Source organism: Poecilia reticulata, linkage group LG10 (genome assembly GCF_000633615.1).
Source record: "Poecilia reticulata strain Guanapo linkage group LG10, Guppy_female_1.0+MT, whole genome shotgun sequence".
In the NCBI taxonomy this organism is placed as follows: domain Eukaryota; kingdom Metazoa; phylum Chordata; class Actinopteri; order Cyprinodontiformes; family Poeciliidae; genus Poecilia; species Poecilia reticulata.
The window spans coordinates 28,767,531-28,793,674 of NC_024340.1; the positions used below are offsets into that span (position 1 = coordinate 28,767,531).

The 26,144-nt window shown below is 37.3% G+C and overlaps 2 protein-coding genes across 4 annotated transcripts; one reads left to right on the forward strand and one right to left on the reverse strand.

Annotated features, from left to right (window-relative positions):
* The first annotated feature begins 5,628 nt into the window (after positions 1–5,628).
* pcgf1 (polycomb group ring finger 1) lies at positions 5,629–17,039 on the forward strand. 2 transcript variants are annotated; one of them, XM_008421127.2, is made up of 9 exons: positions 5,629–5,906; positions 8,912–9,017; positions 9,120–9,272; positions 11,063–11,134; positions 11,296–11,398; positions 11,537–11,579; positions 15,068–15,151; positions 16,525–16,605; positions 16,856–17,039. In XM_008421127.2, exons 1-9 carry the CDS (start codon positions 5,820–5,822, stop codon positions 16,904–16,906), a joined length of 780 nt encoding a protein of 259 aa, XP_008419349.1. In that variant the 5' UTR covers positions 5,629–5,819; the 3' UTR covers positions 16,907–17,039. The 2 variants fall into 2 exon arrangements, with proteins under 2 accessions (XP_008419349.1, XP_008419348.1); XM_008421126.1 differs by having other exon boundaries at positions 5,631–5,906; positions 15,065–15,151.
* Positions 17,040–20,364: 3,325 nt separating this feature from the next.
* Positions 20,365–24,482, reverse strand: lbx2 (ladybird homeobox 2). Of its 2 annotated transcripts, XM_017307070.1 has the most exons (3): positions 24,425–24,482; positions 22,733–23,594; positions 20,365–22,117 (listed from the first exon to the last, which is right to left on the reverse strand). In XM_017307070.1, the coding sequence occupies exons 2-3, from the start codon at positions 23,055–23,057 to the stop codon at positions 21,654–21,656; spliced, it is 789 nt and encodes a 262-aa protein (XP_017162559.1). In that variant the 5' UTR covers positions 23,058–23,594; positions 24,425–24,482; the 3' UTR covers positions 20,365–21,653. The 2 variants fall into 2 exon arrangements, with proteins under 2 accessions (XP_017162559.1, XP_008419347.1); XM_008421125.2 differs by lacking the exon at positions 24,425–24,482 and having other exon boundaries at positions 22,733–24,051.
* Between the last annotated feature and the right edge of the window lie 1,662 nt (positions 24,483–26,144).

The window sequence follows — 26,144 nt, forward strand, 5'->3', positions numbered from 1 at the left end:
TATATATAGTCATGTCTTCTGGCCTGGGATGGGATGCTCTCCTGGCAGTTTTGAGGACTCCAAACTTGCTCTTCCTTTGTTCCAGTTATTCTTATCTGCCTTTCTCTTATAAATTAATATGAAAACTTCATAAATTCACACTACTGTTTATATAACCCAGTGCATTACTGCAGCGGTGATTTTGCACATCTTTTACTTGTTTCTTTGGATTTGTTGGTGCATACTCTGCAGTTCTGTGACACTGTCAGCACAACTTGGCAGAATTTCCTCATTGAAGCAAATTCCTGTGCATTTTTCTAGCATTTGAAGTAATTCGGATTATGATAGTCAAACTTTTGTGCCAGAGAGAGGCCTAGGAGCTTGCACTACATCATTCATTATGCCTGCCTATCAAACAGCACAAGCTGTACTCCTCTGGAACCGTTCCAAGAGGGCTCTCGTCATTTGCTTGCCACTTGGTGGCCAATTGCTGGAGCAAAGGAGACAAAAGCTGCAGCCCACCCCTGCATGCTCTGATTGCTCTGAGAGAGCAAGAAGAGGGAGGAAGGACGGGGGCCTCCTTTTGGCATGGCAAAATGTAGATTCCTATTGCGGGGTAGTTTTTGCACAGGGTTTCCAGGACAGAGAGGTAAATGGGGTCTCTATCTGCTCTGCAGCTTATCTGAATTAATGCATGTTGACATATTTTTCCCTAAACTTGGGGTAATTAGGCAGAATAATAACTAACATCCAACGTCGACATAGCAAATAAGTTTACATTGCACTATTTTCTGCCTCATTATTCACTGACTGAAAAGCCTCAAATTGATCATATTTCTGCTGTCTTGGCATGTGTTTGATCCATCAAATTAAGTAATCATCTCTGATGGAAGTGAAAGATGATGGAAACAACTGTAACTCTATAAAATTGGGATGTGCATAACTCCTACGTGATATGAAAAAAAAAGAAAGATTTAGTTATTTTTGGTATCTTTTCCCCTCTCTTTGATTCATTTGCCGCCCCTCTCAGTGCTTGTTCTGACTCTCCTAGCTGCTGTGATCCTCCAGGCCCTCTGGTTATTTGGATATTGTTTGGAGTCAAAGTTCTGTCAATCAGATAAGCAGTGACCTCGCAGACCCAGCAGATAAGACGTTACATGGCAAGAGGAAATGGCAGACAGCAGCGGGACACAAGGTCTGACTGTGAAGACTCAGTGAAGCGAGACTGATCACAACAGTTCCTCGTACTCCGAAAGGCCACTATGAACCAAAATTTATTGCTTCTGTCTCATCTGTCAATCGGTTTACATTGACTGACTCTGATTTGGAGCCTGTACAGAAATTTTATCCTGAGAATAAGAACCCTTTGTGCAAGGTGATACAACTCTTTTCTGCAAACAAAATACTGATTATAAAGTGAGATTTTTCTCTTTTTGTCATTTTTAATTACATTTCTCAAAAATGGTTCAGAATTCTACAGAAAATCTAGTCTCTGTAATCACTAACATTCAGAATATTCATGCAAGACTTAATGTTCTCAATACATGGCTTGCATGCAACCTTGACGGCTGCTGCAGAGTCACCAGGATGATTTGGAATAAGACAAACTTTTCAGTCATTCCGTAACTCTGGGAAATTACAAAAGAATGAATGAGAGGCGAGTCGTTGTTCAGGGTCTGCAGCGTTTGGGTGGTCCACAGGTTGGAAGCCCTCTGGGAGGGATCAGGGGGACCTCCACATATAATACCAATAAGAAGACCTGTTGAAACAGGGCACACACTAATTCAAAAGCAGCTCAGCTAAAACCCAAGCACACACTTAATTCACCATTCAAAATATTGTTTTCCACAAAGCTGGCTGTTGTTGCTATTCTTCTTGTCAAAAAGTAACGGTATATAGTTATTGGAAAAATAAACTGAATCTTGCCAATGTTTCAGGACAAACCCATTTTATGTCACATGTCCAACCACTATTTAATCCCATAAATACAAAAAAAAAACCACATTGGAAGTATGGGTAGTTGTCAGTCTTCCACAAAAGACTGAGTTACTTTAGTTAGCAGCATGTTGGTTTTTCATTTTAACTTCATTTTAACACAAATGAAAGCATAATTATGTCTGGAAGCTGCTCAGAGCAACCACAGCCTCTGATGCTGCTCGTCACTGAGATGATGGTTCAGTTCTTTTTTTCAAGAGACTCTTGGTGGTCATTGTTCAGTGAAGGGAAGAAAGCAGTCAGTCAACCCACCCCACCCCCAAAACGTTCTGGGAGTTCAAACACTTGAGTTAGAAGTGCTCCTCTAAATAAAAGGGTTACTGCTACAGAGATCACACATGTAAAGCCAATTTAACTATGTTTGGCTGTTATTTTTTTTTTCCATTCATGACATTGATTATTTTCAAACTAATTTAATTGATATTAGTTTTCAAGTGGGCTGTGAGAACATCTAAACTGATTTGTTTGCATTTAATGTGCATTCCTTAAATGTGTTCCATCTATCTACAGTTATACTTTAATGTCCTTGATTTATTTGTTAAACATTACTTTTGGTTTAGATTTTATCAAGATGTACCTTAAAATGTTTGAAATAACTTAACAAGCCCTGATGTGATTTTAATATTCTTTCATTACCTCAATGATGTCTGTGCAATATAGTTAGGAGATTCAGATTGCAAAACATACTATGTGGTTATTTTTGGTGTTGGCCACCAATCTTCTCTGTTTTTGATCTAATTCTGAAACTTTACTCTTGATTTTCTTACGTGAGCTTGTATCAGCTAAATTACTTTTAGAATTCTTTAACTGATTAAACAAAACAGGTTTCCAACACAAATTAAGCAAAAAATAGTAATAATAATAACATATAGCAAAAAAAAATCACAGTCATAGTTCTGTTGTGCATGCACATGCAAAAAAAAAAAAAAAAAAACAGTCATAGTTCTGTTGTGCATGCACATGCAAAAAAAAAAAAAAAACACCCTGTGTTGGATTAATGACAGCATGTTTTAACTTGTAATAAATTTTCATATTAAAGGACAGTCTCACATTTTATTGAATTTTAGTTTCAAATGGTATATTAGATTGTGATATCATAGGCTGCATTCCCCCCAAAAAATTTTGAATAACAGGAAAAGACTGACAACATCAAAAGGAATTGTATGACTTTATCGCCCTCTGTTGTCCAGAATGAAGACAAACTGCAAATTTAAAACAATGGAATTTTGAAATATGGAGTAAGAAATGAAAACGATCAAGAATAAGAAATCAAGAAGAATAAAAGATCAATAAACACGAAATAGATCTGTTTTAGAATAAAAGCTTAGAGATTGAGTGATTCAGTGTTTGTAAATTAAGAAATTAAGACATGTTCAGAACATTGCATCCTCTTCTTTCGTCACATAAACTGTATTTTTATTCTTTTGTAATACTGTACACTTTCCTCTTAATTGTTTGTTGGATTGTTTGTTTAACTGTTTTTATGTATTTATTTAACTACATTTATTATCCTCATTTGTATAAATATGTGACCCAAAATGAAATTTGAATGACTTAAACTTGCCTGATATTCAACATCCAAGATGAACAACAAAAAACTGGGAGAAGAAGTGAGTGCAAAGTCTTTCAAGCCATTGTCTACTCCGTGAGGTTTGAGACATGGGGAGCTTATATTTTAAAGAATGCCATTAGATAACAAAAATAAGTTACTATTTTTACTAATATATGTAGAGCAGAAAGAGTATCGACAATTACATAAGGACCCAGGGCAAGTGACATTTTTCAAGCCTAGTATTAAAGTTTCTTCACTATTCTCAGGTGATTCACTACATTAAATGTCAAAGTAAAATCATTTCAGATTCTAACCTTGATGTCTTTTTTTCTCATTTGAGTGAGTTATTTGTCCACGGCAGATGTCCACCAGCTAAAAATAAACAGAAAGAGTCACAATGGTAGTGTCAGGGTTTGTGTGTTTATTTTTAGTTTTTTGTTTTGGTGTTCATGATTTAATTCTTCACAGGCTCTTTGTTCAGATTTCTGGCAGATTCTGGGTGTTTCAAATGTACCACTTTGTGTGTGTCAGATTTGTTGTAGATAATATGCTTATTGCTCAAGCTTTACTAAATGCACCCTCAGTTGCAATAAGCAGTTAAAGGGAGACCTCAAAGGGTCATTAGAGCAGGGTTTCCCAGTTTCTACGCCAGCTTGACACATTTCATAATCAAACATATTCCAATAGTTTATTTTACTGTATATGTTATAATAATGATAGAAAAACGGACTAGATTTTATGCTAAAAAAATGTAATAAAAAATGTATAATTAAAAAGTATATCAGAGTAAGTTGTTCAATTTTGCATTTATTTTCTTATTTTCCCTCCAATTTTCTCTTGTCTCCCTACTGCACCCTGGTGGCCACCGAGGGGGATGCAGCCCTCCCTTTGAACAACACTGAGTCAGAGAACAACATGAAAAGCATCACAGGCAGAGAACAGCAGACCGGTCAGGGAGAAAGTTGTGGGAAAGTTAAAAGAAGGGTAAAGTTCTAGAGCTTTTTTAAAAAACATTAATCATTTAGGAGACAGCAAACACATGGAAGAAAGATCAAATGAGACCAAAATGTAATTTTTTGTCCCACGTGAGCAAACCAGAGTACAAATGCATTCTGCACTTTTCAGAATAGTGTAAAATTCTTGCTTATTATTATTATTATTATTATTATTATTATTATTATTATTATTATTATTGTAGTTGGCAAAGATGTCATTCTACATTGCCGATTGGAAGAGGTTACCATTAATAATCATAATATAAGCTGAAAGTAAAGGACTATATCAATGAAACAAACGTAGACAAAAACTGTGATAAAAACAAATCACTTCTTTAAAAATAACACATTTTGGCAGAAGAAACACATATTTAAAGATCTAAGTTTTCCACAACATAAACCTTTCAAAGTAAGCAATGTATGTATTCGAACAGGGCAAAGTACTTCCAGTAACATTACTATTATTGTATCTGCTTACTATATGTTCACTTGATTTCCAAATGGCACAGTGGGCTCAGCAAATATAAAATAACATTAGAACAATGAAATTTGTTCTAATGTTTCAGAACAAGTTTCTGAACAAGGACATCCCACCAGACACATGTGCTTGCATTTGGTACATTTTTGTTTAAAACATGTTTGTTTCATTTTCAGTGGGAGTAGCCAGAAAGTAAACTTCAAAAATAATACCAGGAACTTTGTGCCCCATGAAAAATATATACAACTGTCTGCATACAGAATGAAATTCACAATTTGAAGCAACATTAAAAGCAGACATTAAAAATATGCTAAAGGCCACTTTTTAATCTATTTTTAGACAAAAATAATAATAAAAAAACTACACATTAAAAAAAAACAAAAAAAAACAAACATACTTAAATATACATTTGTAAATAAATAACATTTATTAAAGTAACTACACATTTAAAAGAAAATAAAAAACAAACATTCTTAAATACACATTTGTAACTAAATAGAATTTATTTAAGCAGAACAATATGTTGATCAATCTTTACAAATAAAATAAAATTAGGATCATGTCAAAATCTACTAAAAACAGCAGATTTTTGAATAAGACAAAACAAATAGCTTCCGGAAACCAATTGAAATAATTTTAATTATGAAAACTGTAAAATCTGTATTTAGATGTAATTTGACAGCCTCAATTCAGTCGAAACGGAAACATTAAACTGGATTATTTTAATTTAATAAATGTGCTTTTATTTTGTCGTTTACCAGCCTCGATTCGCAAAAGATGCCACATCCGGTTTACCCGGAACCCAGCATAATTCCCAAAGATGGCGGAGCAAGGTCCAATGGCCATAGCGATGCGGCTCCGAAATCAGCTTCAGTCTGTCTATAAACTGGACCCACTACGAAACGAGGTGAGCTGCTTTGTGTTTTAAGCTCCTTTCCAACCGAGGAAAGTGTACTGACATTGAAAGTACTAGAAACGGGAGTTAACGTGGCGTTTTAACAGGAGATGGTTGTCTCCGCTGCGCTGATGGAGACAGACTGAGAGCGATGCTTGAGCATGCGTATACGGTGGGGTCCAACCGTGTTGTTCTACGGAGCAACGTGCATCAAAGCTCCAAACCAAGTGTTAAATTTGACCACTTCCGGCCCTGTTTTCTTTGGTTCAGTAGGAAGTTTACTTTTTTAATTTGCGCTTTATGGTGGAGTAAACTGTGGCGGTAACAGACGCTGCGCTCCGTTGGTTCTCATTCGATTTGGTTGTCGAAGTAACGGCGGTCCGTTTTGAGTTGCTACTGCTTCGCGCTCGGTTTGTAGTTGATATCACTTATTCAGCCGTTGGAGCTCGGAGTTAGCAAGCAGCTCTCGGTTCTTTCGACTACCCAGTTCCTTCTGTGACGGTGTGTCGGTCTCCTCGGAGAAAAGCTACTTTTTCAGTTTCAACGTGATCGCAGAGGTCATGCTGAGCTCGCCCGCTTTTCCTCCGAATTGTTTAATGTCCGACAAGCTGAAAAACAATGTTCGCATTTACAGCTTTAACATTCCATATTAACGATTCTTCTCCGACTTTAGGAAGACCGTTAAGGGCAAAATGGGCTTCATAAAGTCTCCTCTTTGTCTTCAGCGCTGTGATTTTGCTCGGGGTAACTGCTCTGCAGCTGTTTCGCCTTTAAAAAAAAATAAATAAACCTATTAAAAGCTTTAAAGTTTTGAGATGGTGAGAGATTTGAGCACGATTACCCAACATCAGTGTTCAAGAGCTGCTGTCCCTATTTTAGATGCTTCCTTGGTCCAACACACGTATCAAATGAATTGTTCATTAGCAGAACTTGATGAAACTTCAGGAGGTATTTCTGCCAGTTGAATTAGTTTTTTGAACAATTTCACAGTAAAACATGCAGGAAACTGGGTTAGATCTAAACTCCAAAGTTGGGCAAAGTAGAACAACAGAAAGTCCATGTGGCTAAATTTTAGAGCAATGTTTATCAAACCCCTGCATGTCTCAGAGGCACCTCTATGTGTGCATGTTTCCATAGAGCTGATTTATATAAATTGGTCATTAAGCTGATGAGGAAACATTGTCCCTTTAAATGAGGTGAACTGGAGTATAAACATGTAAAACACAGAGGTGCTTTATACGCTAACACCTCTTATCAGTTGGTAGACTATAATAACCGAAGCGCAATACATTCGGATTCTGTTATCAAATAATCTGTTTGGCCATAATTTTACTCTTTTCAGTCCAGGTGATGTAAATCTAAGTGCTCCAGGTTCTCTACGGCTCCAGGAGAGCACAGGGTCATCCTGATGCAGAGCAAAAAGAGGATGATGGAAATCTAGGTTGATCACAGTTAATATTGTGTCATAATATGCAGCAACCGTGTTTCACAGTTTAATGTTTTCTTTGAACCTTACACCAAGAAAACATCAGGTAGTCCTTGAACACTTCAAGAGGTGTCCATGTGGAGAGAGAATAACAGAAAACTGTGTGTCTGTGTTGACAACCCAAACATTGCACTCTGTGCTCTTTTGATAATTTTTGAAACTAAACAAGTCAGAAAGCAGATGAGCTCCTCATAGATCCTCTGTGGAAACTCACCAAGTCATTGTTTCTTTTAAGAAACTGAATTTTCTCTCGTTTAATATTTTTCTGTATCTTTATTGTAGATTGTGCTGAATGAGCACGGCAATGCTTGTTGCTCTCATAACTGGATTATGGTTGTCATGGCACTAAAATTTCAAACCCAATATCAATACTAACAAAACAACTCAATGACTTTCAGTAATGCAGCAGTTGAATTAGGGTAAAATAAATAACAGGTAGTGTTTGTTTCCTTTTTTCTGTCTGTTTGCCTCATATTGAAGGCAGCTCCTTAATGCCATCAAAAAGAGTGGCTTTTGTTTTTTTTTCTTGTCATGATGCACTCATCATGTTCACAGAGTTTAAAACTTCCTGAATCTAAATCTTGCAGTGATTTAGATTAGGGCTTTTGGTGGTTGTAACTCTATCACTTATAAAGACTTGAACAGTTTTTCAATTTTACACATCGACCAAAAGAAGATGAGCAGTAGTCTTGAAAATTTTTTCTTGATTTCCTGAAAATTTCTTTTTATTTTGACATTTCTTTTCTACATCAGTCATTTTCAGTCCACTTCCAAAACATCTTTGATGTATTTCCTCTGTTAACTAAGCTCTGATTTATGACTCGTAAGTCTCACAAACTCCGGAGAGGAACTGTTGTTGTCTGCATAGCAATCTAACACAGAACTAATTATAAGTTGGACTTTTAACCACTTTCTTTCAAACAATCCGTCATAAACACAACATTTTCTCCCATTTTCTGAGTTGACTCACCTGATAAAATGGCAAAATTAGAGTCTGACACCTGGGGGGGGAAAAACTCAAGCCTGAAAAAGATTATTCCTGAAACTTCACAGTAGATGAACAAATAAAGGATGATGCTTCTCTCAGTTCCTGTCTCAGGGTTTTGCTCCTGTGTTCCAATTTCTTTAGGATATAGCTTTAAATGACTGTTTATTTGTTCTAACCTGTTTTAAGCCTGACTATTTGCTGCCCTCCACTTTTGGTGGGAGCTTACTTTAAAGACACTGTGTGTTGCAGGAAGAGGCATCTGTTAATTGAGTGGGCTGTTTGGTCCTAAGACACACTTGTCTGCTGCCATTTTGCTCTGATTGAATGGTAACAAGACTGGTTATGTTTGGAATGGAACATCAGGATCCTTTCTTCTAACTAAATTGAGACATTGTCTCAAAATAAATTGATGTTTGTAATTATTTTTTCCAGTTTTTTAAAGTTTTGAATGGTTCTTCTATGGTTAGAATAATGGGAGATAAATAAAAAAGTGAAATGTCATGAATATTCAAACCCTGTGATGCTTGTTTTTTGCTTCTCTAGGAGGAAGTTAAGTTGAAGATCAAAGACCTGAATGAACACATTGTCTGCTACCTCTGCGCTGGATATTTTATAGACGCCACAACAATTACAGAGTGTTTGCATACTTGTAAGCTTATGAATCTTTGTTTTTTTTCTCCACCATTTTACTAAAATAACTTGTTTGCCTGTTTGCTTCAGTATGAATGAATTCTCTTTTTTCCCTGTACAGTCTGTAAAAGTTGCATTGTAAAATACCTGCAAACCAGCAAGTATTGCCCCATGTGCAACATTAAGATTCATGAAACTCAACCTTTACTCAACCTCAAGCTGGATCGAGTGATGCAAGACATTGTCTACAAGCTGGTGCCTGGCCTTCAGGAGAGTAAGTTGTCTTGATTTTTATTGGTTGTCCAGAAGTGTTGTAAGTCTTTAATATGCACAGGACAAACCTTGCACAAGCATGTATGCTGCAGTTTTTCTCATTTTTGTCATGTTGACACCACCAACTCTATTTTATTGGGGTGTGTAATTATGAAGCATACAGGAAGTTGCACATAATTTTCATAATTTGTTTTGCAGGCTAAAATCTGAAAAGTGTGGTCTGCATTTTTCTATGTCAGCACTTTGTAGAAACACCTTTCCCTCACCTGGAAGTCTAATGGAGTGTGTTGCCTCTAGCTGCACATCTTCGTCAGATTCAGGATTGCTCTGTATTTATCCCCGGTCCTCGTCCCGTAACACTGAGCAGCTTCCCCACAGCCTAATCCAACCACCATTGTTATTATCTTGCAGGTGGGGGAATCTTGACAACAGATTCCTCTACCTGAGCTGTGGATCCATGCAGCTCCTCCAGAGTTACCATTGGCATCATGGATGCTCTTCTGATTAATGCTCTTCTTGTTTAACATAAAATTACAATGATTTGCATAAAAGTTTTTGGTTATAATGTGATAAAAACTGAGACTTCAAAGGGCAACAAATGCTTTTGTAAGTTACTGTTTTTTGTAGCATATTTAATCAATTTATCATTCAGACTTTCCATTTTTAATTGACAGCCACAAGTTGTCAAATTTAGAAAAATAAAAGTATTTGTTCTTCAGTTGGATACAAAATATCGAAGAAGGTTTTGGTTTTTCATAATTTTAATTTTGGTCTCGGATCAGAAATACAAAATGGTCTTCAGAACTGAATGTTAATTTAGGATTTTATTGCTTGGGTTTATGTGACCCAGAAATTGTAATGTGTGCAAAAGTGTGGGTTGTTTTCAACATAAAATAGTGTAAGCATTAGGTTATTTGACTTTTACAGCACTGACAAGTGTAAGAATAAAGTAACCAACAATGTCCATCACAAAAATATTTTAGAAGTCAAAAGTACTTTAAATGTTTTTGTTCTGTTATCTAACTGGTTATTTGTTGTTTTATAAATCAACACTTCTCACTGTCTGAAATGTTTGTTTTTGTATGCCTTAATTGGTGAATTAATAATAATAATAAAAAAACATTATTAAGGTGGATAAAAATAATACAGAGAAGGTGGTAATATGCACTGGAAAACATGTTACCACCAGAATCTGTTTTCCGGTGCATCAAAGTCCCTGCTATTGTATTTGGGTGTGTCATGGAATCACACACTTAATGAAAATGATTGCAAAATAAACTGTAGAAGTCTGAATATACATTTTCTCTGTATATCAATCCAGCCAAAACCCTCTAACAATGCGTCTGACAGACGTCTTCTCTTCAAATCTTCTGATACTCATTTCAGAGCATCAGAAGATTTGATGGTAGAAGGTTTATTTGCAGCATGAAGATTTCTGTCATATACCGGTGTTTAATAAGTATTATCAAATTAGGGTGTGGTTCCAGCGTTGCCATGGTAACTTGCACGTTTACAGAACAAATTCTGGGTCACACAAACCAGAGCAATGAAATGTTACATTAAAAAATGTCTGTACTATCATCTGTTTTTCTATTTTGTATTTTTGATTTGAGTTGAAAACATAAAAAATGTATACTGTTTAGAAAAATACATTTTCTTATTCATGATTGGCAGTTGAAAATAGAACGGATGAGGCATGGATAATATTTGAAGCACAGCTATTTATTTTCCTGTGAAATTGGAAGAAGTCATGAAAAAGAAACATGTTGGCATGTTTTTTATTTTTCTCAGGTGAGGACAAACGAATAAAAGATTTTTACCAGTCGCGTGGGTTAGAAAGAGTCATCCAACCTGCGGGAGACGGTGGGTCCTTTCACCACTAAACATTCTGAAATGTTTCTGTTTTTGAAAGAGCTCTGGCTCAAAGTAAAGTTCTCAGCGTCTACAGCTGGATTTATTTGATTGCTCTACAGCAGTAAAATCAGGATCTCAACCTTATCCTTTTTTTTTCTCCAACTCTTTAGATGTTTCAGAGAGCGCAGCTCTGCCTTTTACAAGCTTCGACCACTCTAAAGCTCACTTCTACAGATATGATGAACAGGTTTCGCTGTGTTTAGAAAGACTAAGGTAAAGGGCTTCTGTTTTTATCTTGCGTATGCTTTTAAAATCAGATAAGACTGAAATGGAATGTTTATGTGGATATATTTAGATTTGACTGTTATAAAATGAACTTTTGAAAAGTGTTTTAACACTCTGTCTTTGCAGTTCATCACTCTCTGGGAAAGATAAGACAAAACTTACTCTCCAGGTGGGTTTATCAAGTACTCTAACCTGTAACTAGAGTTGTATTTCAGTACAGATGTGTGTGCTTATTGAAGTTGTTGAGCTGGTTCTGGATGCATTTAAACCAACAAGGCTTTTCACAACCCAGAAAAAGATGTCTCCAGGACATAAAAAAAAAAAAACTAACTGCTTAGCGAATACATGGCACATTGACAGCTGCTGCTACAGCAGAATCCAGCCTTCAGAGCTGCTGAGCCTCTGCTGCTGGAGCCTCGTATTTACAGAGGGGGATAAGTAGGAGAATCACGTCACTGAGGCAGGAAATTATTCGTCATCTTACACCCAAGCGGCTGCTCTCTTAACTGATCTGTGTCATTTAAAAAATTGAATGACCCTTTGCAAGAAGCCACCTTTGTTTTTTTTTGTTTTTATTTTATAATCCAAATGGAGTTTAAATGCTATTTGTTTGTTTTTTTATTGCTTTAGAAGTTACGTTAAGTTGTGCAAAATCTTTTAATATATTATGAGAAAAAAATTAATATATATAAAAACAAATACTCCAATAATTTCATATTCCAGCAGGGGGCACCATGATTTGCTTTATTAAATTATGGAAATCGTTTTTGAAAGAAGTACCCTTTACAGTTTACATTTTAGAACAGAACATAATAACATGGTGTTTCAGTTAGTGAAATTAAGGAAATAGTCTTAACTTTGCCTTTCAGGCTTTTCAGAGTTTCTATGCTGCCTGGAAAGTTATTGAATCCAAGTATTTTCTGTTTTGTGTAACTGCAGGAAATTAAAAAGAGGGTGATTAGTGTAAATCTGGCATCTTTTGAGGTGGTCTTGGTCCGCTTCCAAACAAACTCATGTACAGTTTATTTGTGGTGTGAGTACAGATCTTCCTCGATTTGAACCAACTAAAGAAAATATACGTCATTTTTGAAGTTCATGAGCCACTATGGTAAAAATGAGTCGTTCAGTGTTGCTAATTCTACTGCTGTTTGTACTAATTGAACTGAAATTGTACCCGATGCACCATTTTCTGCTGCCAGCATGTTGTAGGTCAGAAAAGAGAGAGCATCTCGTCTCCTTCGGCTTGCAACAGCATTTGCTGACGCCGTTCCAACATTGCGAAGTCTGTGTTGTGTTAGCTGCTCTTGGCATTTAAAATGGTATTGCAGTAACAGCACAAATGTGCACAACAGAAATACAGCAAGCAGAACTTCCAAAAAATTTTCCGGATCTCTGCTGTGTCCCATCTCCGTCACTGCTGTCCAGTGGGAGCAATAATCATCAGCATTGCCTAAAAGTACAATGTGAAAACACACTGCAACAAATAATAAATTAAAGTTCTTTTGGTCTGGTCAAACAAGCAGACCAAAGGACTTTTCCTGTTGTGAACAAACCCTAAAAGGTTTAGGATTCTGGCTTGAACAATGTGTAGGGAAGCTGGCGTTGACCATTTTTGTGGTTGGATTAAATAAATATTTAGCTGTCAGGAGTCCTCAAATTTTAATCTGTAATATTATTATTTGGGATCACTGTGCCCACTTCCTCTTGGTGAAGGCCCCATATCTTCACCTGAAAGTTACTTTGAGATGTTGGCGTAGAGACTGAGTTTGCTGATCAGTCCAATAAGTCATTTGGTTGTTGGGATTCACATTTGCTCATTATATTAGCCCGACCTCAGCGTGAACTTGCTCTTGATTGGGAGGATTGGCAGCTTTAAATGTTTCCACTGGTGACTAATCTTTCTTACTGTGTCATTGTGAATTCCTAAAAGCATGGAACTGGCCCTCTAACTCTTTAGAGATTGATGAGCAGCAACAGTTGTTCCTCTTAGGTCATTGTTGAGGTTTTTCTCTCTTGGCCTTATGACACGACAAACCCATGAACTGTGACATACTCCTTCTTTTGGGATCAAATTTCTTCTGTCGATATCTGATTACTACTTAAATTGGGCGAACAAATCCTTAGCTGCCATGGGTTTCTCAAAATACCAAATTTTTAAGGGTGTTTGGCTTCTTTGGGGAAGTTCATCCTTGTTTCACCTTGACCAGGTGTTTTATTTATTTATTTATTTTTTAAACAAACCATGTTTTTTCTTGGCCTTTAAATTGGGTTGTAGAGTATTTAAGAAAGAGCTTGAACTCCGTCACAGCTAAGGAGTTAAATTAACCACACAGATCTGCTGACTGATATTTTGGAAGTGTCAGTACATTCATTCATGTCCTCTCTGATCACTTTGCAAAGTCAAAATGTTGTTTATCGTTTGTCTAATCTTACTTTATGTAACAAGAACATGCAGCCACATTGGTTCCATTCCTGCCTTTTTATATGCAGTTGTTTTTCACTCTAACCCCTCTGTGACCTTATAAAGTGGATTAGCTTCTGACGAGAACCCTCATAAATGTATAAAAACAAATCATACTCCTGGGTGTAATGTCGGATCAGTTTGCTAATGCAAGCCATGTCCTTGCAGTGTTCTGGATTTAAATTCGACCCTCAATAATTTGTTACCGGCTCTCCTCTCCACCCTCCTTGTCCAGTGATATTTACTGTTTTATACTGAGATGTAAATTTAATAAAACTGATTTCTGCCCATGCATGAAGAGAAATACTACGCCCTTGCAGTGCATGAGCTAAAGCAGTTTAGCTCTTTGACTTTAGAGTGTTTAATAAGTCAGCAGGGAGCAGAAAACTTCCAGCAGTAAGCAGGATTATTCTTCACTGTAAATCTAATCGTAAAAGGAGTACGCGGTTCCTACAGTTGGATCGTTTGGATTTCTGCTGCTCCAAATGTGATTCAGAATTGCAGTCCAATTTGCTATTTATGAATAAGGATCGACAGAAAAAATATTTATGGAACATTTTAAACCAGTCTTCACAAGAAAACAGCCTGCACTTCTAGTTGGACTTTCAAAACTATAACTTTTCTCTCATTTTGACTCTGTTGGTGAATGTCTGTACTCCCAAGTTAAATGTCAGATTTCCAGATGATGAACACTTATGTAAATTGTAGTCTTATAACAGAATTCTAAGAATTAACCATTGCAGTGGTCACAAGTTACAATAAAGACTGAGTAAAGATGATCTAAGGCTGGGCAATATGGCTGAAAAATGTATCGCAATATAAGGGTTTCATATCGGTCGATATCAATAATTATTAATTAGTTTTTTTTGTTTTAAATATCCAAACTACTATCAAACTACTGAGGTGACCTTTTCTCTTCTATCTACAATTTTATTCTTGAGCTGTTCAGCTTGAGATCAGATCAGAAAATATCACTTTTCTGATCTTTTTTTATTTGTAAGCTGTTATGAGGCAGGGTGCCTCAACATAAACCTGCTCCCACATACTCTGGGCTACTGTGTGTTTTCAAATGGATATTCACAAGTTTGATTAGCTACTTGGGTGCCTCTGTTTAATAGTGCATCGTGTAAAATTTCTCAACTGCATGTTATATTGTTCTTGTTTTGGAGCTGATTGTTTTCTTTCTTCTGCAGCAGAAGTTTGTGCGCTGCTCTGTACGAGCAGAGGTCAGACACTTGAGGAAAGTCCTTTGTCACAGATTAAATGTGGAAAAACATCAGGTGAGTCGATGTCTTATACTACATCAAAAATATTTCTTAGTATTTATTTTGAAATACTAGGAAATAGTATTCCAATTGGTTTATAGTAAATGTTGTAAATGTATCAATGTCCGATCATTCACGTGTACAAATCCATCACTAGTTAACAGGTAGCAATGAAGCTCTGTCTTAATCTGCTTCTACTTAATATTGTGCGAGTAGTTGAAAGTGATTCTACCAAAGGTATTATTTTCTCCATAGCAGATGTTTATAGGGCGTTTATGTCCATGGCACGAGAAGCAGACTAAGGCTTTCTACACACGTAGCTGGGTCATTATAAAAACAAATATCTCTGCCACATCGTTTAAAAAAAATATTGTACATGGTCGGTTCCAGAAAAGTTTTCATCCACATGAACCTGCACATCTTTGAGTGTTGTTTTAAACATGCCAAACAGGGGGCAGTGTAGAGCAAAGCTAAAACTTATGTCAGTCAATCAGGTTGCTTCAAAACGTCCCGTTAGGAATTAAACATGGCATCGTGAGGTTTTTTTTGTATGGTCAGAAAGGTTAAGCCACTTTTAAATTGCGTTAGAATATAAAGTTAAAAAAACATAAGACGATGTTGATTGGAAATTGTGTCAAAGTAAGTTTGTGACTATATTGGCACATTATTTGTCACAGACTGTAATTCGTGGGAACCTAGATCTCAGTTTTCCTGTCTACACACACGTAAAAATGTATTTGTTTTCCCAGATATCCGGCTATGTATGGAGTAGACTTAAAGGTGAATTTAAACTCAAAGCACTTTTCCAGGAACAATGGTAGTTTTATGAGGTTTTTTTATTTTACCCCCATTATTTGTTTATATGCCAATCAGAGTATCAAACCATTTCTTTCTGGTTGAATATTATCACCATTTTCCTTTTCATGTACTCTTTAGTTTAAACACATTCACAGTTCATACTTTTGTTAACATTAAATTTGACAGCAATATTAATTGGTATTTTCATTTAGAAATATAGGTGGTTATCAAAAACCTTAATAAAACCTGATGAATGTAGTGGAAATATTAAATAAGTGAATTCAATGAAGCATGTGCCACAGTTTTCATTGATATATATCAAAAACAAGCAACAGAAACTATGGGTAAAGTTTGTCATAAAGGAAATCCGTACAGAAAAACTCCTAAGGTCTTTGTTTCTTTCTGTTTTCTGAAGTTCATATTCTCTGACTGACTTCCACTTGATGAAAAAGCAGAGACCAGCAGCCAAAATATTTGAACCAAATGTGTGAAATCAGACACAGAAAGGGAAATGTGTCACTGAAATCCCTCTTTTAAAATGTTTTCCTTCCTAATTGCTCTTCATCTGTCTGTGTGGTCTCTCTCTGCAGGTCCAGATGTTATTTAATAACGAGTCTTTGCCTGATCACATGACCATGAAACGGTTATGGCTTTCACACTGGTTTGGCAAGGTACAGTACAGCCAACACCAGCTGCAGCATCAACAACTGTCACACAGGCTTCACACTGGAGTTATACCTCTTAGAATATTAGCTGAACTTTCTTCAACAATAAGAGACTGGATTATTAAATTCTAATTTGATAAAACAATCAGTTAAATCCTTTTGTTTATTTGCTTTAACATGACTACAGGCAGCTCAGATGTGGATTAATTGAATAAAACTATTACAGTTTTCTAATATCTGTTGTTTCTCCTTCCAGGCTCAACCACTAGTTCTTCACTACACCATCAAAGACAAAAGGACCAGATAGGATTTGTTTTCAGTCGAGAGACGGCTGTAAATATTTTGTACAATACATATTCTATTTTAATAGTGTTTGTGTACATAAACTTATTTTCCTTGTTTTGTATTTTTGAAAATAAACTTGAAATGGAAAAAGTAAAGATATTGTTGTGGTCTATGACTCAGCCTTCTAAACATAATGTGTTTCAGTAATGGTAAAACTGTTTTATTATATTTCAGAATAATATCAGTTTCTCCAACATTTGGCATTGTAGGGATTTTACTCAGAATTACAAATACACAGTATTTACATCGCAGTAAATGAGTGATGGCCTATATATTGGTAATCAAGTTCAAAATATGTAACTTAAATACAAAGAGTAATCTTTGTTTATTTAAGTGATAATTTTATGGCTTAAAGTATTTAACTACCCAAATTCTGTTTCTCAGAGAATTTGTTATAAAGCCATAATGATGTTCATGCAGAAATGTGTTCATGCAATCATAGGGAATCCTGCTTACTTAAAAGTAAGCAAGTAAGTGCTTACTTACTTTCAAGGTGGAAGGCTTCACTGGCACTTTCCACAAGGAGGGTAAACCACTAAAGATCCCTACTGAAGATGCTGGTTAATCGAAGTCATGGATTCAAGCATACTAATGAAAGGTTCAGTGGAAGAAAGATGTGCAACAGGAATAACTATCCCAGCCTAAACTGGTTTGGCTGAACATTCAGACCTTAAAGAGACATGTATACAGAACATGGACTACAAGTGTCCCATCATTTGTGTTGAGCCATTTCTAAACCACAGACAGAAAAAAAGGACTGCAATGTTCAGTTATCCAAATTCCTCTACAGATTAAAGTTTAGATTTCTTTAGAAATCAAGTTCCCAGAATTTGAAGGAGGAGTGGGACAGAACTGCAAGTTATTATCATCAAAAGGGTTAGATCAGAAATAAATGCCTGAAATATATCACTGCATGTGTGTAATGAATCTTTACTAAGTGAGTTTTAGTGTTTGAACTGACATGCTGTAATTAAAATGTAGTAGATATTTTAATTTATTGAGGCCTCTAAGTGGTTTGTGAAAAGAAACTACTAGCTTCTAACTCATTCCACATGACCTCTTACGAAATTAGTTCACATTGTTAGCATTTAATTCTACAAAGTACAATATTTTTTGCAACCATGCTGGGGATGTTCATCATGCAGTTGGTGTTCAGTTTTAGATGTGACAGAATTTGCCTTTTGTTGTGTTTTAATTCTGTGAGTCCAGCGCTGTTGACTTATAAAGGCTACAAGTGTTTAAAGTTTCATGAATTGGTATTTTTATAGGAAGCAGAACATGAAAAAGAAATATTCTAATGTCCATATTTTAAATTAAAACTAAGCTTCTATCTTGACAAAGCAGGTTATGTTTTAATTTTTTTTAATCATAGTTTCCTTCTTTAACTTTATGGTCTGTTTCAGAGAAGTTGCAAAGTTTCTTGTCCATATTGTACTGTTTACCTTTACTAGTGTACATTTTTCTTTATCTCCATTCCAGTTTTCCAACTAGTCTCATAACTTTGTAAATTTTATTTCTGAGTGTTTTGTTTCCTCGCTGATACGGACAGTTTCACCGTAATCCGTGAAGATTATGCAACTGACTCACTTAAATTAAGAGATGGTCATACTGTCCCATGCACTGCCTCAGAGGTTCAGACCAGCTTCAGTTGAAATCGGAAACACAGCTTTACGTGGTGGTTTCTCTTCGGATAACTTTCCTTCTGGGTGATTCATATCATGGACATTTTCCAAACATGCAGATGATGGGATTTGCAGGAATTTTCAGCAACAATTTTGCATATTTCTGTAGGAATATAACACTATTTTCTTGTGCGGCTACTGAGCTCCAAGTGTAAAAACGCATTGGTGTTTTTTTTTTTAAATCTGCTTTGTTTCACCTCAACTCTGACGAAATTTTACTGCCAGTTTTCAGAAACCTCCAGAGTTCACTAGCAGCAATTTCTCGCGAGAACACTTGAAAGGCATGACTCCGTAATGACAAAATTTCGTTGATATTGTCTTTTGCTTTTCTTCCTAGAATAATCCCCCTAACTGGGCACTAGGTGGCAGACTTGGAGTTGCTCATACTCCAGACAACCTTGGATGTTTGTGATCGTCTCCAGTGGAAGAAGGAACTCTGATAACTTGACACGGCCTGATGATAAATGCTACATGTTTCCAGGTCTCTTCTCTTTTTAAGTAGACAGAATTTCGTGTGATTGTCTTTGATGTTTTCTGAATATCTCGCAATTAATCACTGCCTGTTTGACATTTAAATTACAAACAATTGCTTGAAAATGACAGGTTTGGATTTAGACCTCTTTAAGAAACTGCTCCGGTTTGGCACAAGGATACATTTTAATGATGGCTAATATTTTAAAAATCTAATTTTGACCATTGCAACAGAACAGAACGATATGGTTCCTTGAAATGGAAAACAAAACAGTCGGGGTTGGAACATTATTCACCAGCCGCAGTTCTGCGCATGTCCGTTCAGGCCCCTCATGTGAATGAAGTGATTCTGATAATCCTCCTGAGGCTCTGCGCCTTTTTATGTGCGTGCTGAGGTGATGCTGGACTAAAATAAAGAATTACAAAAGCGTGTGTCTATGATCATAAACCCTAATAAAGGAAAAATCACTTCCAGCAGAATCTTATTCAAATCTCACATATTTTAAATCCACCCATAATATTATAGCATAAATGAGAAGCTATTATTAACAGATTAGTATGAAAGTGATTAAAAACACTGTAGACATTTACACTCAATTGTCTAAAAGGTATTTTGGGTTGAATACCCTTTGAATTGAAAAATGTTTTTGAAATTACGTTTTTTGACACGTTTTTATTCAATTCGTTTTGTTTTTTCGTTCTCCTTTATTTCCTGCCACTCAGCAATTAAAACCCTTTTTGACTTTTCAACCTCTGTGGTTCCAGCCGATTACCTCTATTGTGATCACCAGCCTGCTTTGGCACACGCACGCACGCACACACACACACACACACGCACGCACACACACACACACACACACACACACACACAAATTGGAAAAAAAGGCTTAGTTTCACGATCTATTATTATTATTATTAATAATAACATAATTATTATTATTACTATTATATATATTTTTTATTTTTTTTACTTTTTTATATACAAAACAAGCCGGGGAATATATTCTGGTATAAAAATTTCTGTAACCTATAAATGTATCACAATCCTATATTGCTGCAACATATAAAATATATACAAATAATCACTTCTAAAGAAAAATATATGCGTGCTCCAAAAAGAGTAGAATTTTAGTTTTGTTGTTTTTAAATATCTGACATTATGAAAGAATGATGTAATATTTGCTGAGTTGTCTAAAACATTTTGTCAGTATAAACCAACATCACCCACCTCCCCACCCACACACACAAACACACACTAAACCTTTGATCCCGCTGCAAAACTGTTGCAAATGGCCATCCAGCAGCAGCAGTGCGTGTTATTTCCACCGCCTCCCTTTGGGTTTTATTCATTAGGCTCCTCACACTAACCCATTTGCTATTCATGGCGAACTTTGTCTCCTTTTCTCTGCCTCTTTTTAAACAAACCCGGGTTAAGAGTGGCAGATGCGTGGCCATTATTACCCACGGCTGGGTGGAAGCTGTTTTATGTGAGGCAAAGGCGGGTTAACCTAATCAATCATGTCGACCAGTTGTGTTAAAGACGATTCATACAGAAGGAGGAAGAAAACATATGGCGCAGGAGCTGGACGAGAGCTTTTCTTAACACCGCGAACAGACCGGGACCTTATTGTGACAAGATGCATTCAATGCCGTCACAAATAATGGAAATAAAGGCGGTGGATGCCTGCTAATTGAAGTCACGGCACTTTAAAGCTGAATAGCAGGGGTCAGTGAGTGCAAAAGTCACATCTTTACCGAGAGAGGAAGATTTTTAACTTCCTCAGTCTGTCTGAGGGGAATCTTTGCAGAGTTTTTAAATAACTGCCAAAAACCTCGAGCTTCTTAGCACTTTAAATTATTTAAAAAAAAAAAATCTATATATTTCATTATTTATTTCCTATAGTGAAATAATGTCCCACTTGTCTCCACTTTAGGGAAACCACACATCCAGTGTCGTTGAAAGCTGCTTGAAATACAATATAACCTTTATTTACATAGATGCTGATTAAATAGAACGTTACAATAAAATTATCGCATAGGATGTTTGATCTATATACAGAACTCAGAGCGGGTCAGAAGTTGGTGCAGTTGTTGTCGGTTGGCGCCTCTAGGAGGCCTGCATGCTGGCAGAGATTTTAAAAAAAATATGGACAGAGGGCGACATTAAATGAAATCAAAAATAGGACTAATTTGAGATATTTGGCAACTGGACAATGTGAATTAATGGCGCATTAAACAATAATTGCACAACGTTTTTCTTCGCCTTTAAAGGCGATTAACCTCTGAAAAATGATTATTTCTAATTAAATGTTGCCACGCTCTGCCTGAAAGAAAACCAGATATTCCCCTCATGTGTTGAAACTTAAACAGGAGGGATTCATTATTAGTCAGATTAATAAATTAAAGTGAAGAAATAAAAATAGGAAAATTATCCCGAATGTTCACATATGTGTGTGTATTCTCCTTTTATCAATATCCGTGCAAAAGTTTGGGAAGAAAAATGTCCCTCTTTTGTTTTTCTTGTTGTTTATGAAAATTCCAGTCCCCTCCTGACTGTTAATCGTCCACCTCAATCTCTTCATCATCCTCCGAAAACTCATCCGTGGTTTGGTCTCTGGATGAGGAGGGGGACTGTGGGAAGGCTCGGTGTCCTTGTGAGGTCGGGGAGACGCTGGGCGACCGGGCCCCGGGGCCCCCACCCTGCGGGTCCTCGATGTTGTCCATGCTGACGAGCTTCTGCAGGGTCTGCGGAGTGATCTTCTTCAGCGACTCCACGTCCGCCTTCATCTCCTCCAGGTCCCTCTTGAGCTTGGCCCTGCGGTTCTGGAACCAGGTGATGACCTGCGCGTTGGAGAGTCCCAGCTGCTGCGCGATTTGGTCACGGTCGGCCGGAGAGAGGTACTTCTGGTAGAGGAAGCGCTTTTCCAGCTCGTAGATCTGGTGGTTGGTGAAGGCCGTCCGCGACTTTCTCCTCTTCTTCGACGTCTGCCGCTGCCCGAAGGAGTTCAGGTGCTCCCGACCTTGGAGGAGGAGGTGAGAGGGAAGCATGGGAGAGGAATCAAAAATCTGCAACTCGGAGCTGACCTCTGTTTGCCTGAAATTTAAAGTAAAACAATTTGCAATTCTTTTCTTCCGAATTATTTCGTTTATTTGGCAAACTTTGATGGAAGATAAATGATCATTTTAAATACTGATGAATTTTGCTGCAAAATTGCTGCAAAATTTAGTTGAACTAAAATGTTCAGTAAAATTTCAACAAATTAATCATTTTTATAATTGAATATTGACTTGAGGTGATTATATAGTTTGACTTTTAATATCTTAGCCATGCTTATCTGTCACCCTGTCAATGTGTAGCTGTATTTAAGCCAGAATGGTTGACTGACTACTTGATCATAAGTTATCTGCCGTCTCGACCTGGTGTTACTCGAATTTATCAGTTTATAAGTCACGTGAAGCCTTATTTCCACGTATCGTTTTTATCCCAACACATTCCCATGCAGCTGTCCTGGCATGTCCTCATTAAAAGTCGAAACAATCCTCCAGCTTTTTTTTTTACATGTTCTCATTTAAAATTGCTCTCTTTCTAGCTTTTAATAAAAATCCATAATTTAATAAGGAAAGTGCGCAGCTACCTTCTGCTGCCTGGATGACGCTGACTTCTAGACCCTTGAACGTTTTGCTGGCCAGCTCCTCCAGCGCGCAGAGAGGCGAGGACGGAGTGCTGATCCCGTTTCTTGGCGCGTTGGAGCCCGTGACTTTCTCCAGCACTCGCGGCGGACAGATGCTGGCCACCGACTTCTTCACTGAGGGTTTGTTGAGGATATCCTCGATGCTGAACGGCGTCAGCGGCTTGTTGGAGTTGGCCGGCGGCGGCAACTGGTCCAGCGGAGCCCGCCTCCGCTCCTCGCCGCCGGACTGCAGCACAGACCCTGCCTTCATGTCTTTACTGGAGGTCATCGCACTCCCGCAGATATCGCTGCTCTCAAGGAAAAAAGTTGATTATTTCATTCAAATGGCAGATTTAAAACGTCCACAAGCGTTTCCTCTAGAGCTCGGGGCTCTGGTAGAACTCCGCTGTAGCTCAATGCTTCGAGTCCAAAGCTGGAAACTTAGCTCGCCTGAGAGCCTTCCTCCAAAATAACCATGCTTCGGGCGTAGTTGCAGAGGCAGCCGCGCTGTATTCCCCTCAGAGCGTCCCGATTCCTCTGCCAAACTCCATGCGGATCTTTAGAAAGTGGCTGACTGGAGGTGGTGAATCCCTGAAAGGGGGAGAAGGGGGGAAAAAGGCTTCCAGGCACCAAGAAAAGCAAAGCGACTGCTAACGACTTATTGTTGATTGGGCGAAGTTCAATTAGAGAAACACTACACCACTTGGTGACCCGCTGCTGCGTCTTAAAGGGCCGGAGCAGAAGAACTAATTGGACGTGGGGAATAGGAGGAGTCTGGTGCTGCCTTGAAATGTTTATGCATCTGTTTCCCTCTGTTGCTGAAGTCCTGTAGAAAAGCAGAGTGGATGGTCAAATCAAAGCACGTTTTCATCATGGAAAAAGGATTGAACAAAAGCAAGCTTCATATCTGTCTTATTCTTGCGTAATTGCGCACCGAGCGGTTTGCGAAATGCGCGAATGTGGCCCCCTGTTGCACATGGACTGAAAATCAAGCACAATAAGAACATTTTAGCCTATTTCCATGCATCCCAATCAGTTTAGCGTAAATAATATTATTTTATTGTTTATTTATTTTGACAAAATAAAGCCTGTAATTTGAGAATAAATACGAGTAAGAAATGCTTATTTAATAAGGTATAACCTTATAAATCTCTAGAAAAATCATCTGAGGCAACAAATTCAAATTAATTCAAACGAATATGAAGTAGGAGGGAAAAATACAAATCTGAATTGTTTTTGATTTTCCCGTTTTGTGTGAGATGGATTATTTTACTCCCGGTATTTCAGCCATGCTCCAGTGTGTTCCCGCAGGTGGAATCCAGTGTAACTCAATATGCGGCAGCGTGAAATAAGCGAGTAATAAAGGTGACGCCGCGCTATGGCTACCAGTCTGACGACGCAGACTGAATTTTCTGAAAGGAAGTCCAACATGTTCAGAAAAAGGAAAGCGATTAGAGAGAGCCGCGCTTGGACGCACGGGAGAGATCAGCAGGTATGTCTGTCCGGAGGAAACGCACATTGTTTTCTGTCAGGTGCGTTTGGTTTATTCTCTTCCGTTTGGATTTAGGTTCGTTTTAATAAAAAAAAAAAATTCAGCAGAAGCTGTGAGTAAGCTTTTTATATAAACAAAAAAAGTACAACATTTTACGTCAGTACCTTTCAAAAACCCGTCAAAACAAAATTCTGTAAAAATATGACAGCAGCTAAATCATAATTCCCTGCCAAAGGTTAAATGAAAGAAACACTGAGAATGCGAACTTGTTTTATTTATTTCCAGCGCTGCCGGGAGGAGGCTGCCGCTCCTGAAGCCACTGCGGAGAGTCTTGTGCCAACAGCAGCATATGGTGACATTGGTTTAGGGACGGAGTTGTAAAACAGCAGGAAATTCTATTATCAGCCGTGGAGGTCCACCCTCTGAGGCTGCTTTGAATACATATTTCTCCATAACGAGCAGGAGCTTGCGGGGATAAATTCAGTTAGAGGGAATTTGGAGAGAAACGCGTATCGTGTTGGAGAAAGTTCCGGGAGAATGAAATGATGTTAATATCAGAGTGAGGCTAATTTCAGCGGACACTTTTTGACTTGAATTTGAAATTAGATGAAACGGGAAGGGAGGTAAGTTTGTATGAGCAAAACTAAGGAGAAGAGATTATTTTTGTTCAATTGATTAAATAAAAAGAAGTGAATATTTTTTTTTATCTACGAATTTAGACAAATATTTATTTATTTTAACCTGGATAGTTGTTAAAGTGTTATGTTTTATTGTTTATTTTCTACCTGAACATTAATCCTGGAGATCTACAGAAACGTCAATAATATTGAACATTTAAAAGGAATCTTTCAAAAGACAAACCTTCATAACCTGAGCACGGACTTTCAGTGTTTTTTTGTTTTTTTTCTTCTTAAATCATTATCTTTTAAATTTTGTGTGGAGCTGCTTAGTGTTTTTTCACCTTTTGGTCTAATTTGAACGTTAATTAGAAGCAGAAAAGTTGACATCATCAATCACCAGCTGTTGGTGGATTTAATTGGAAGATTCGCTTCGCTTTAACCTCCCATCACAGCGGCCTTCCCGCGTTATAATGTGCTGCTTGACGTCCGTTTGGGTTTCATCCCGTCTGGGAGGGTGATTCATCAGAAAGCAAATATTATTTTAATTTCGATTTCTTTCCCCCCTGCACCGCGCAAATTCACAAACCTTCCGAAAGCTAATAATAGAAATAATAATCAAAAGAGACAAAAGTGTGTTTTTGTCCTCCAGCTCAGTAAAATCCAACTTCTCAATTCAACAGCCGTGTTCAGGTTAATCACCAAATCAATTCCCTATATGGCAAAATTACTGCAATCCAGATCCAGATCATCCTCAGTCGGAAATGGAAAAAAAAAAAGCTCTGACAAATACAACAAACAGCTGCAGTAAGAATCTTAATAGATAAGCCGTCGTTTGCGCAGCTGCAGCTCATCATTGCACCTAGTTATCCTTTAAATTTGCACAAAAACAGAAAAAAGAGTAGAGAAAAAGGGAGAAAGCACAACAAAAGAAACAATATATTTTTTGTGGGCCTTACAGCTTGGTACAAAAAAAGAGACAAATAATCTTCTTTACATTACGGACGTCCTTAATGTAAAGTAGATTATTTGACGTTGATGGTGTTTCTCCTAATCTAAACTGGTGCTGAAGTTTGTTCTAAAATTCCTTGAAAATGCAGGACATTTAAAAGAGTTACAGGGAATTTGAGACCAATTAGCAAGTCGACGTAAACTTGAGAAATAAATTATGTTTACTGTGTGGAGGCCGCTGTCACCGCGCACCGCGTCGCCGTGCAGCCTCTGCTGCTGCTGCTGTGTGTGTGTGTGTGTGTGTGTGTGTGTGTGT